Here is a 13,777-nt window from a genome sequence, read left to right on the forward strand (position 1 = left end):
ATAATCCTGATTATAATTTTTCTTTTTTTTCTTTTTTTTTTTTTACAATAGAAATAGTGCTTACGGTGTCCTCTAATAGTGCCATTTAATAAAGTATCACCCCGTAATGGTATCGTCCGGAGTCTATATAAATACTCCGCCCAGCACATCTCATCCGGTGTACTGTGTGCAGCTTCGGTTGCTAAGGAAACGCAGAAAGAAGGTAATACATCAGGACAGCTGTAGCACGCTAGCTCGCCAGTAAACTGCGTAAAGCTAGCCAACGCGGCCATATCTGCTCGAACGTGCTTATTCCGTCACGCCATGTTGTTTTAAGAATAATAGCAGGAGTTGTGTATAATGTCAAGCTTTCAGACATACAATGAGCCGAATATCACGATATAACGTCAATAGTAGGGACACTTGTTATCCTACGAGCTGGGTAGCAGGGGCGACTGCTAAGTTGTGTTGCACGAGCTGCATCGTGCTGCTGAGCCAACTTTGCTCAGCAGACACAGTGTATCCGATTAAAAAAAACAATTAAAAATAATTAAAGACAGGGGGGAGACAGCAAATACTTTGTGTTTTGACAGTGACGAAGAGTTGCCTTGAAGTTGATGTTTAAGCTGTATTGATTGAACGTTTAATGTCCCTCGAGCACAAAAAACAACGCAAAACGTTGTAAATTCTCTAAATTATAAGATCTTCTGTGCTGCCAGTCGCTTTATTAGATCAGTTAATTGTTGCTGCATGATGTGTCATCATTATTTTGTGATGGACTTGAATTTATGCATAAAACTGGGCTGAATAGTTACAGCAATACTCTTAGTGTCTCTACTCAGGTTATTTGTGAGTGCCTGCCTGGTCTGCATACTTATGTCCTGGTGAAAAAGCTTGCCTTGTCTGACATGTTTGCCCTCGGGAGGAAGGCCCTCGAAGCCAAATCTGACTGCCAACACCAAGTGTTGAATCAGACCATATTCTACCAGTTTAATATTGTCATCAGTTTTAACCTGGACTTGGAACACAATGTGTACTTTGTAGAACAAATACAATATGTGTGTCATATTTACTGGCTGCTGTAGAAACCATTACTTACAGTATTATAGTCATATTTGTAGTTTGGACTGATGCAACAATTTGGTTAGGCATGGTAACTTTTTTTGAAGAAGTTTCCAGATTTGGTAATTATTTGATCTCATTGGTTTATTTGGTCACAGATGAACACACTTTTTTTGTTGTTGTTTTTTTAAATAGATGTTTCCAAGTATTTTGCAGTTGCCTTGTTACAATGCTGCATACTTTGTCATAATTCCGTTGCACGTCTTGTAAAGATTCTATGGCATGCTTCCAACCCCTGTCCCCATTCATTTTCCTCACACTTCCCCCATTCTCCCCCTTTTTAGTCTCTCCCTCCCCCTTTCGGTTTTCTCCACAAGTCACAATTGCTGTTATCTGTTTAGGCTGACCCAACCAACTTTGACTGACACGTTTTCATCCAAAGGCTTTCTACTTGGGACTTGGCCTACAGGTTCTTTGCTGTGATCATAGTTTGTGATTTTTGTGCAAGTAATAAGAGATTGCAATGCTCACTTACCAATTGACCATGATGGAATGTGAAGTGTTTCTTTGTTCTGGGTCTCCTCTTTCCACGTGTGCTCTCTGCTTTTGTGAACGTGAACTTCTGCTCCTTGCTGGAGACTCCTGAGTTCAGACACTCAACTTTTTGTGGGCTTATCTGCACCAGAGAGAATTTTTTAATCCAGGTTTTCACAGATTCAAGACCTGAAGATACTAGAATATTCTATATGTTCAATTGCTGGTCAATTAAAGTTGAGGCTCCACTGAAATGATTTGTCTCATCTCCCTTTAGGTAAAATGAAGATGATGATGACCAGTCGAACCAAATGAGGTGTCGTGGGGACATGGTATAAATTATGCCAAGTGTATGACAAAACGACTCTGCATGTCTGTTCCTGGATCAGCGCTACCATTATGGTGACACTTATCACAGAGCAGCTCCGAAAGCAGAGTTTGGAAGAACCTTATCACCAGGCTTTCACCGTGAATGTGGTATGTAATTTGTATCAATTAGGTTCATGGTGGTTCAGTTCTTTTTGGTATGGTAATATTTTATTACCTTTCCATTGTGAAGAGTTTGAAATTATATACATGGTTGAGACTATGTACACTCATAATTTAGCATGTGTGGTATTGTATTTTACACTAAATACCACCCAACTACCTTATACTTTTGCCCACAACAGCACATAACATGTTACTGGATGTACAAACCCACATTCCAGTGAAGTTGGGATGTTGTAAAAACGGAATATGATGATTTGCAAAACCTTTTCAACCTAAATTCAATGGAATAAATGACAAATACTTGATATTTAATGTTCAAACTGATTTTCTTTTTTTTAATATTCACTCGGGCTGTCATTGTCAAATCTTTTTAGAATCAATTATCCTATAGATATTTCGTCCAGTATTTGGGTAATCGCCCCACCCCACCCAAAAAAAATAAAAATAAATAAATATATTTATTTTTTTGCTACAAACATGCATTTCGTCCTCATTTATGGGGGCTGGACTTCTATCCTTAAAATGCATTTTGTACTGAGTGTATAGTATAAACTCTGTACAAAATTTGAGACAACAAAGGGTACGTTCAGAAATTCAATCTGACGCTTCCACTGAGCTTTGAGAGTGCAGTGTTTGGAGAGGCAGAGCGCGCTCCATTTTCTATGAATGTACGAACATGCGTGTTGGCCATTGGGAGTGATACGTCAGTGCGTCCGCCATATTGAATGTGTCAGTTGTGCCTGTAAAACATCTTGTCCTGCCTGCCGCTCCAGCCGCTCTGTCTCCTCAGTCAGAGCGGCAGAAGTGCGCTTCGGCAATCCCAGAGTGTGGTGCTCTGAATAACTGAACGGCACACTCAAACAATGCTTTGAGTTTCCGAACGTTCCGTAGTGTAGAGATTCCGTTTGGAGTGATTTTCTGAACGTATCCAAAATTTGCTTTAGCTAAACAGCTAGCATTTGGGATTAGCATTAGCGCGCTAGCGATTACCATTTCAGGTAGAAAGGCTGAATCCAAATGAAATTTCATTTGGTTTTACAGGGGTGGAATATTCCTTTTACCAAACCGATTAGAAGTAAATTTTCATCACGTAAACTGGGAGCCGGTGTACTCTGTATGTGCATGCTCTATCCTGACATAAATGTGCGGTGACTTCATAATTTACGCACGTAAATATGGCGGCTTCCAACCAGAGCTCGTATATGCGATCTTGTTTTCTTTGTTCTTATCAATAAAAGTATAAAAACAATTCCAACTACTGTGGTAAATCATGATAAATGGCCTGACATTTACGTGATTTGCCCATGTCACACATGTCTTCTGATTATTTATATATATATATATAGATAGATAGATAGATATCTCCCCACCTGATCGGAATAGCTCACATAACATGTAGAGTTGACCATAGCTCTTCAATCGGAATTAATTCAAGCGGAATGACAAACTAATTGTTGAAGCGTTGGAGGTGGAATTCTTTCCCATTTTTGCTTGATGTGCAACTTTAGTTGCTCAATGGTCCGCTGTCTCCGTTGTAGTTTGTGCTTCTTAATGCGCCACACTTTTTCAATGGGAGATAGGGCCAGCAGTCCAGTCTTGTACGCTCACTCTTTTACGAAGAAGCCACACTGTTGTAACGTGTGCAATGTGGCTTGGCATTGTCTTGCTGCAATAAGCAGGGACGTCCCTGAAAAAGACGTCGCTTGGATGGCAGCATATGTTGCTCCAAAACCTGTATGTACCTTTCAACATTAATGGCGCCTTCACAAATGTGAAAGTTACCCATCCCTTGCGCACTAACACACCCCCATACATCATAGATGCTGGCTTTTGAACTTTGCACTGATAACAATCCAGATGGTCCTTTTCCTCTTTGTTGCAGAGGACACAACATCCATGATTTCCCCCAAGAATTTTAAATGTGGACTAATTAGACCACAATACACTTTGCGTCAGTCCATCACAGATGAGCCTGGGCCCAGAGAAGCGGGCGGCATTTGTGGGTGTTGTTGATATATGGATTTCGCTTTACATAGTATTTTAAACTTGCATTTTTAGATGTAGCGATGAACTATGTTAACTGACAGTGGGTTTCTCAAGTGTTCCTGAGGCCACGTGGCAATATCCAGGCATCCAATATGTCCTCTATTTCGGCATTCTGACATTTTTTTTTTTTCCTAGGTCAAAAAATGTTTAGTTAAATAACGCTGCCTGTGCCCAGCCCCTCCTTATCCTTAGTCCCCACACAGCGCCACCCCTGATAAGACGCTGGCTGCGTGAGCACAGTGACAGCAACTCCCTTTTGGCAAGTTTTTAGAGTGTGTATTTCAGCATGTTACCGTTGTGTAATTTGCATCTTTTTTAACTTGATGTCCCGTGTATATCTTTTTTGTTCAAAAATTGAGCTCATATATTGGATATCGTCTTTTTTTTTTTTTTTTTTTTTTCTCCCCCATTATTTATTTATTCATTTTTAAATTCCATGCTGGGATCCCTGAATATTGTTTTTCACAATTGATGTCAATGATGGGGGGGTTCGTGGGTGCCCAATCCCCTGCCCCTTTTCCCCTTGATGCCCAAAGTGCCCTTTTGTCAAAGGTTTTTTTTTTTTTTTTTTGCGCATGTGTGTGTGTCGTGTGCGTGAGAACGCATGCATTTGAATTAGCAAGTGTGAATGAGAGAGGGGATGGGCTGTGGCGAGAGTTTTTCTCTCTAGATGAGCTGCTCAATGAGTGAGATTTACGCAGGTCAGACAGAAAAGTTTCATCTGTTCAGAATCAAAGTAACAGGGCAGGGAAACTAGGCACCACCGTATATTTAACAATGTACTCACGTTATTTTTTTTTATCAATCCTCATCCACAAATCCATCAAAGTCCTCATCTTCTGTATCCGAAATGAACAGCTGGGCAAGTTCTCCATCAAACATGCCGGGTTCCCTCTCATCATTGTCGGAGTCAGTCTCGTTGCCGGGGGGCTGTTCAGCAATGATGCCGGCTTTCGCGAAAGCTCGGACAACAGTCAAAGCAGATACCTTAGCCCAGGCATCCACAATCCATTCACATATGGTGGCGTAACTCGCCCGACGCTGCCTCCCAGTCTTAGTAAAGCTGTGTTCGCCATCTCTCATCCTTCGCTCCCACGCCGCTCGCAACTTTACTTTGAACGCCCTGTTTAGACCGATGTCCAGCGGTTGGAGTTCCTTCGTCAAAGGTCTCTGCACGCCCCTGCTGTGACCATGCTCGTAACTCTAAACATTCATATCTCAAAACATCTTTCCTCAATGTAAAATGAATGATAATGCCAATAATCTGCTCCACCCGCCCCAAAAAAAATCCAACAAAAATGTAATGTTTTTAATAAGGAAAATAGCTCTATATATTTTACTTTATAGAAATATAGTAATAACATAATTTAATAGAATTTAAATAAATAAGGCGGCACGGTGGACGACTGGTTAGAGCGTCTGCCTCACAGTTCTGAGGTCCGGGGTTCAATCCCTGGCCCCGCCTGTGTGGAGTTTGCATGTTCTCCCCGTGCCTGCATGGGTTTTCTCCGGGCACTCCGGTTTCCTCCCACATCCCAAAGACATGCGTGGTAGGTTAATTGAGTACTCTAAATTGCCCGTAGGTGTGAATGTGAGTGTGAATGGTTGTTTGTTTCTATGTACCCTGCGATTGGCTGGCAACCAGTTCAGGGTGTACCCCGCCTCCTGCCCGGTGATAGCTAGGATAGGCTCCAGCACTCCCGCGACCCTAGTGAGGATAAGCGGCTCAGAAAATGGATGGATGTAAAGAATTAAACTGTTTGTGCAACTTGATTACCTCATTGTGGCACCTGGTGTGCATGACTTTACCACCAGGTGCAGTATAATAGCCTCGCTGCAACCAACGCAGGCATGTTGATTCAGTCTCAATTAGGTTGCGCTCCAAAGGACATTATGTCAGCCATGTGAAGTTGAGCTACTTCTTCACTACTTCAGCTTTTTCCATTATACTCCTAAATACAAAACTGGCATAAAAACAGGAGTTTAGTACATCCAGAGAGATTTTCACATCACAGGTCAAATATTTACAAAAATTATGTGACTATTTTTTCCCCTCCATAGTAAATCAAGGAAATGCAGTCAAATGCCCATCCTTAGTTATTTATTTTCTTTAATTAATTACAGGACAATTACATTCAGTCTGTTTTGTATGGTATGTCATCATCCTCTAGAGCTGAAAAAGCTATTACCATCCTGCCCAACACACTCATGGTGGAAAAACAAGCCTGATTAGGATTTAATTTGCAATGATGCTTTGTGGAAACGTGGCTTAAGTTTTTTTTTTTTTTGGCTTTACTTTAAGTTTTACTTGTTTTTTTTCAGACACTACCTGCATTAGGGTCCAGCCCCACTATCTCCTGGAGTGCATGCAAATCAGCGCAAGGCAAGTTCACTGAAGTGTAAATGATGCATTTGTAAGGTATGACAATCTGTCTCATGTTTTGTCTTGGCATTTCCAGAGAGCAGTTTTGCTACAAAGCCATCTTTCAAAGCCAAACCTGTGGATGCAACATGTGGCCTGGATTCCACGTGGCCTTACCAAGTGGGAAAACCTCAGCATGGACCTGAGGTTTCCATAACAGCCAACGCTTTCCAGAGCTCCCCTCCACCTCCCCCTCCAAAACGCCACTGTCGCTCCCTCTCTGTTCCGGAGGACCTATCTCAGTGCCGCTCCACGTGGCATCCTAGTGCATCCAAAGTTTGGACCCCAGTAAAACGTGCCAGCCAAAGCATAGAAAGGTCTCCTTTAAACTCAGTTGCCAGCTCGCTGCCTCTTTGTGGCCCCAGGACCTTCTATGAGTCATCCTCTCTACATTCCTCTTCGAGCCCTACTTTCTTTAGCTTAGCACTAGCTGCTGACTCTCCACTGTCATGGAGCTTTCCATGGGACCCATGTGACTCACAGAAAACAGCCTGCTCTTCCTCATTTGCTACCCCATCCTCTTGTTCCTCATCACCGACTCCCCTAGTTGGTCACTCAGTGTCACACCGCCGCTACTCCCTGTCTCCTTTCCAAGTTCTGAACACATCTGTGTTCTCCCAGCACCCTCACCTGGCCCACACTTCTTGTCTGACATATTGCTCTGGTATGGAGTGCCCAGCTTTGTCTCCTTCCCCAACTTCAGCCTGCAGCACACCATCCTCCTCTCAACACGACCTGCACCAAGCACTACCACGATGCCACTCACAGCCCTGCGATATGCGCAAACCTCGCTTGAAGCGGCGCCACGACCCAGATGTGTTACCTGGCCCAAGGCCGGGACTCGACTTCAGCAAGATGACACAGGTTAGCTTGATTTGCTCTTTACGATGCCCTATAATCGTATACTTGACTGTCCCAGTAATTGTTACAAGTGGGTCTGGTTTCACGGGGTTTATTTATTTTTCAGCTTTTTCGGGTTCCCTTACCGACTTTTGATACACTCTTCATGCATAACTTGTGGAACAATACCACTCACTAACATGAGTCAGCTTTTGTTATTGGAATGTAGAACAGCTACATTTACCAAACAGAAACTACACTAGTGTTTTGGCTGACAATTAAACAAAACAGTCTACTAATTACTCTAGTGCATAATTAAGTAAACTACTTTTTATTAACTTTGGGTGTGGATGCTAGGAATTGGGAGTGTTGATCATTCAGCTTCTTAGAGAGAAAATACAGTTTCAAGAAATCATTTCCAACACAATCTGTAGAATTCCTTCATAGAAAATACAAATAGAATTAATTAATTCAAGGGTCAAACTGTAGCCTTTTTAAAACATTCACTGTGAAGGCAATGTATTGTCATTTAACATTAACTGTGTAAAAAGCTGTATAATAAAAGTAAGCCGTTTGACGCGTCATGGACGTAGTGTATATCCAAATGGAGAAGCATAATTGCTGAAAGTGAAGCATCTTAATGGATCATGCTTTTTAACATTCTCATGAGGGTAAAAAAAAAAGTTACATGTAAAAACATAAAAAATTGTACATTGATCCCTCTTAATTTGTCACTTTAGCCATACTGTATTGAGCCGTGAGGATGGTTGACGTGTATGCTGGTTTTCACGCTATGCTATAGCCGCACCTCTATAGCAGTGTGCCGGTGAATATTGTCATTCAGCCAGGTCATTTTATTCTTAGAGCATTGAATCGATCGCAACTGGACTGTTCTGTTTGTCTTAGAAGACATTTCGCCTCTCATCCGCGCAGGCTTCATCAGTTCATGCAATAGCAGTCCACAGCTGGTTTGGACAAAGAATGTACTATACTATAGTGGCAGTATTAGCTATTATTTTATATATTGTAGCGCTCTGGTGGAATCCCCTCACCTCCATAATGACAACTTTTCAGGAAATACAAAAAAAAAAAAACAATTATAGCTTGCTTGAGTTTTCAAACACCACTTTGTTCAAGTTGGTATTATACCTTATATTGCTGTTATACATTGTTGCACTCTCACATGTGCAACAGCTATCGCCCCAAAATTATGTTTAATCACTAATTTAATAGGCGGAAAAATTGTTAATTTATTAGTATTATCGATTAAAAGGATATAAACACGCAACATCCTTGCAAGCCTCATGAACCCAAGCAATAATGTCTTATTCTTAATGTCCCAAAACTGTCACCAATCATCACCAGAATTTACATGGACATCTCTACTCATGGCAGCTTCAAGCTCTGAAAATGTTACAACGATCAGCCCAATATTTGGGATTTTATGGAGGTTACACATGTTCCTTTTTCTCAAATGATCATCAATAGAGAGGGAAAAGCTAGCATGCATCATAAATACCAGGCTGATTGTAAGTGGGCATAAATAGGGATGTATACATCATTTTGGCGATGATCAGTCGCAGTTTTGGGACATTAAGCGATTTAACTCTTTTAGCCAGGAGACCCTTATCTGACGTCGTGACACCCAGCCAAAGTCCGCTCGCGTCTGTCACACAAGGCCTCCTACATAAATGCCTTTGACATCCATAGGACCTCTTTTCAAACATCGTAGAGGCATCTGTGGTGCCATCAATCCAAAACTGAGCTGAAGAAACCAATTTATATATGCAGAAATGAATCTGCAAGAATTACATCGTGGTACGACGTGGCTGTCTTCTTTCCTCAAGGAGGCATTTTGACAGTCCTTTTTTTTTTTTTTTTAAACAACTTCCAACATGTTTCACTATCACTATTATCACGTGCTATTGTTTTTTAAAAAACAAACAAACATCCAGACTTTCAATATCGGCAAAAATTACACAGCAGAATGCATAGAGTTTCAATGAGGAAATGTAATTGCCTCCTGCTCTTTACATGTCAGGTTATGACAGGCTGATGTGTCCAAAATATGGGCGGGCCAAAATCTGCCTGAAAATAAAATATTTCATCAGAAAACTATCCTAAAATTACTGAGTCTATTCTGGAGGGATTGTATTCCTACAAACATAATTTCTAAAGACAGAACTATGGAATAAGTGCCAACATTCACAAGATTAAATAGGCCATGGTGGTGGTAGAATCATGCTTTGTGGTGTTTTTTCTTCAGCTGAACCTGGGGCCTTAGTCAAGGTGGAGGACTGTTTCAAATACCAGTCTGTTAGCACAAAACATTCGAAACGAGAACATCTGAAATTTATTTGGGGTCAGAGGGGCTAATCAGAGTCACAATGGATGACTCCCATTTAACACGTTTGAATGTAATTAGTTATAGTCCAAGATTTTTTTTTTATCTCCCCCCCCCCGATCCCCACAATGTTGGCCAAGCTACTTAATAGCAATGTTGCTTCTTTCTCCATAACAGATTGGCAACGGTGAGGGCCTAGTGTCTGGTACAGGTGGTTGCATGGGTCAGGTGCACTCCCAAGTGGAGCAGAACTCTTCTCTTTCGCCTGCAGAGTTCCTGGGTCGAGCCAGCATCAGACCACTAAGTGAAAGTGAAGAGGAGGATGAAGATGATACAATTAAAAGAACTGCGACGACTGAGGCCCATATGCTTTTTGAAAGAGACTGCACAGAACTGGACTTGAACCTCATAGAAGAAAATTGATGATAGAGGGAAAATGCTGCTTCCTGTGGGAACAGCTTCCTTTACCATGTTAAGCACACTTCTACATGCTCGCTGCCTCAGGCTTATATCTATACTCAAGATCAAAACAGTCTGGAGCTATCGACAAACCACTCTTGAGCTAGTTACTGTTAAAAAAAAAAAAAAGTGTTATTGTGCCTCCCCTCTTGCAGCACTCCAAAGTGAAATTGACAACTTTTTGTGAAGACAGGCTCCGGGACAGGCTATGGCTTTCTGCCGGTAAATTATTAAAATTTTAAGTAGCGCTGCTAGTTGGCTGTGTATTACTTGTCTTAATATTCTTTTCTGAATTTGTACTGCCATCCATGGCAGTACAAACAATGTTGGAAGAACTTTCCCCCTCAACATCCTATTTTAAGATTGCTATATAAATTTAGATTAAACCCTAGTTTAAAAAAAATGTTGGAAAATATGTTTGCAAACCAGTCCTGTACCCTGAAAAATCTCTGTTTTATGTTTCTAAGTGTACGCTCACAATGGTCAGCACGCTAGGTACACAAAACTATCCAGCTGTTTTCTATACTGCTTGACCTCTTTAGAGTTGTGGATAAATGGCACCTATCCCAACTGACGTTGGGGGAGAGGTGGAGTACTCCCCGGACAGATCGCCAGTCAGTCTCATGGCACATTTGACAAATAACCATTATCTAATTTCCCTCGCGAGATCCATCTCTCCATTTTCTGTACCGCTTATCCTCACTAGGGTCGCGGTGGGTGCTGGAGCCTATCCCAGCTATCTTCGGGTGAGAGGCGGGGTACACCCTGAACTGGTCGCCAGCCAATCACAGGGCACATAGAAACAAACAACCATTCACACTTGCATTCACACCTACTGTATGTACATAGAAACAAACAACCATTCATGCTCACACCTACTGTATGTCCAATTTAGAGTCTTCAATTAACCAACTATGCATGTTTTTGGGATGTGGGAGGAAACCTGAGTACCCGGAGAAAACCCACGCAGGCAGAGGGAGAACATGCAAACTCAGCACAGGCGAGGCCGGTTTTGAACCTCAGAAATATGAGGCGGATGTGCTAAGGTGACACAGTCTTCCACTGTGTCACCTCACTTGCAAGATGAACTGTGTCACCTCACTTGCAAGATGAATAAAGTATCCACAGTGCTGTGAAAAAGTATTTGCCCCCCCTTCTCAAATTCTTAAATTTTTGCATAGTTTCCCTACTTTGTTTAAGATTGTCAAAAATATAAATATCAGACAAATATAGCTTTGAATAGTTGATTTTCCTTAATAAATGAAATCACTGTTTAAAAACAGCATTTTAAGTTAACTTGGGTTATATTTTTCTGATATTTAAATTAGTTTGATGATCTTAAAAATTGAAGTGGGGAAACTATGGAAAAATATAAGAATTGGAGAAGGGGGCCAATACTTTTTCATGGCACTGTATTTATCCATTAAGCCATGGACAATCTCGAGTAACCAGTTAGCCTAACATACATGTCTTTTAGGGATGTGGGAGCTGTTCCAATGAAGATTTGATCCTGGATTTCCTGACTATGATCATTAGACCACCATACAACTGTCCTGCAGTTTACAGTCTAATACGAACCAATACAAGAGCTGTATCATTTTTTACTTTTGAAAGACAATGCTTGGTTTTTAGGATTCTGACACTTTCAGACAGATAATTGGCCATCTTTATTGCCATTTTACTGGTGCAAAGTCAAAACTTGACAGTTTAATTTGAAATGCAAGCACAACACATGCCAATCACCTCACTGAAAATAAAGAAGTTAATAATCCCTGCATTGCTTCTCACTAGGAGGTCTTATTTGTGCAGCTCTTGTATTGGATCTCATTAGCGTGTGCGGAGTCCACTGATGGTGTAGTGGTACATTCGCTTGACTTCGGTGCGGGCAGAGTGGATTCAGTACCCACTCAGGGACGGGGTAAATGTGAATTTGATTGGTTGTCCACCTTTCGCTGGAATAGCCTCCTTTACCCCTGAACAGGATTAGCGGTATTGAAAATGGATGGATGGCTGGATCGATTGTGTGGGTGTACCTAATTGACCATTCAATGCATGTCCACACTGAGGATATACTATACAGACTCAGCTAATCTTGAATCATTGTGTAACTAACAGCATGTTGTGGCCGCTTACAGTATAACTCTAGCCTCAGGCAATAATTCACGTGTAACACGGACCCTCATTCGAAGAGTGAAAATGGGCTCTCCTGCAGATACAGTGTAAGGAAGATTGGCAATGCAGTTACAGTTACGAACGTGGTTAGATCCTTAAATTTTAAATTGTGATGAAGCCATGATCTTCAGCCCTTTGGATGTAACAGTATGAGCTGTTAATGGAGGATGTAATCCATATTAGGTGTGTGTACATTTAGGCTTCACATAATGCTTTCCAAGATATAGCTGCAATTCCTGAAATCCCACATTCACTACAGATGTTTTTTTTTTCTCCTATTTTTATTTATTTTTTAACAGTATTTTTAATTAGTAACCCCCTTTGTCCATTTATCCATGCTGTTCAGAGTTCTCACATGTCCCTCACGCCTGCAAAGTATTCACAAGTCAGATGAGCTCTGTTCCTGCATGTTGTTTGGAGGATTCTGCCACCCATTTTGACAAACCTGGAACACCTCTTAAGTGCCCCCACCACTGCAGATGGTAGTTAATAATGCTGCCTCAATTTTTTAACTAAGTTTTCTTTCATGTTTGTGGTTTCTTTGAAGTTGCTTGATCATGACAAATGTTTCTAAATGTCAACGTAGATGACACTGTTTGGACCACGCCTTACATGTGACATTCAGAGAGCTTTATGAATTTCACAGTCTCAATTTGTGCTGATTGAGATACTTTGGAGTGGGTATGTTACACACTTGACTAGCCTGTTGAATTACTAAAAATGCTGCAGCCAGCACATTACAGTATGGCACAGTGTAAATAGACTGTGAAGCGAATGGAACTGAGTCAAAGTGCGGATGGGTGAATGATGCAGATGATATTTTTGGTGGCCTTAGCGAGATGATTGACTTTGCATATGTTTTCAGATGGAAATATTCTGGATATGAATATATTGCACAATTTATGTACCAATAAAGTTTGATAGAGAATGACATGAAAATGCCTCTCTCTCTCTCGCTCTCTGTGTGTGTGTTTATGTGCTGTGGCGCAATAAGAAGCTTTCAGCATGATGCAATGCACCGCTACACAATAATGAACTTGCATTTATTCCCCTTGCAGTCAATCAGGCAGGAGCATTATAACTGTAAAGGCAGAATTTTTGATGCACCTCTTTTGTTGGATCTCATCAAAGTATATTATACCTCTCATATAGTTAATCAAAATATTCTGAATGTGGATATTTCAGATATAAGGGAATCTCTCCAGCTCTACACCCTTGGCAGGGTCCTCGACGGTGCATGAGAGTTCGCCCAACCAGTCTACATGTGTTTTATAGCGTTCGACCGTGTACATCGGGGAGTCCTGTGGGGGGTGCTTCGGGAGTATGGGGTACCGAACCCCCTGATATGGGCTGTTCGGTCCCTGTATGACCGGAGTCAGAGTTTGGTCCACATATCCGGCAGTAAGTCGGACTCATTCCCAGTGAGG

The 13,777-nt window shown here is 41.4% G+C and overlaps 1 protein-coding gene across 1 annotated transcript; it reads left to right on the forward strand.

The window, feature by feature from the left end:
* The first annotated feature begins 146 nt into the window (after positions 1-146).
* LOC133408044 (protein FAM53C-like) lies at positions 147-13,271 on the forward strand. The gene is made up of 5 exons (XM_061686532.1): positions 147-202; positions 1,853-2,052; positions 6,436-6,496; positions 6,573-7,399; positions 9,897-13,271. Exons 2-5 carry the CDS (start codon positions 1,975-1,977, stop codon positions 10,140-10,142), a joined length of 1,212 nt encoding a protein of 403 aa, XP_061542516.1. The 5' UTR covers positions 147-202; positions 1,853-1,974; the 3' UTR covers positions 10,143-13,271.
* Positions 13,272-13,777: the final 506 nt, after the last annotated feature.

The sequence above is a fragment of the Phycodurus eques genome, chromosome 9 (assembly GCF_024500275.1).
Source record: "Phycodurus eques isolate BA_2022a chromosome 9, UOR_Pequ_1.1, whole genome shotgun sequence".
NCBI classification, from domain to species: domain Eukaryota; kingdom Metazoa; phylum Chordata; class Actinopteri; order Syngnathiformes; family Syngnathidae; genus Phycodurus; species Phycodurus eques.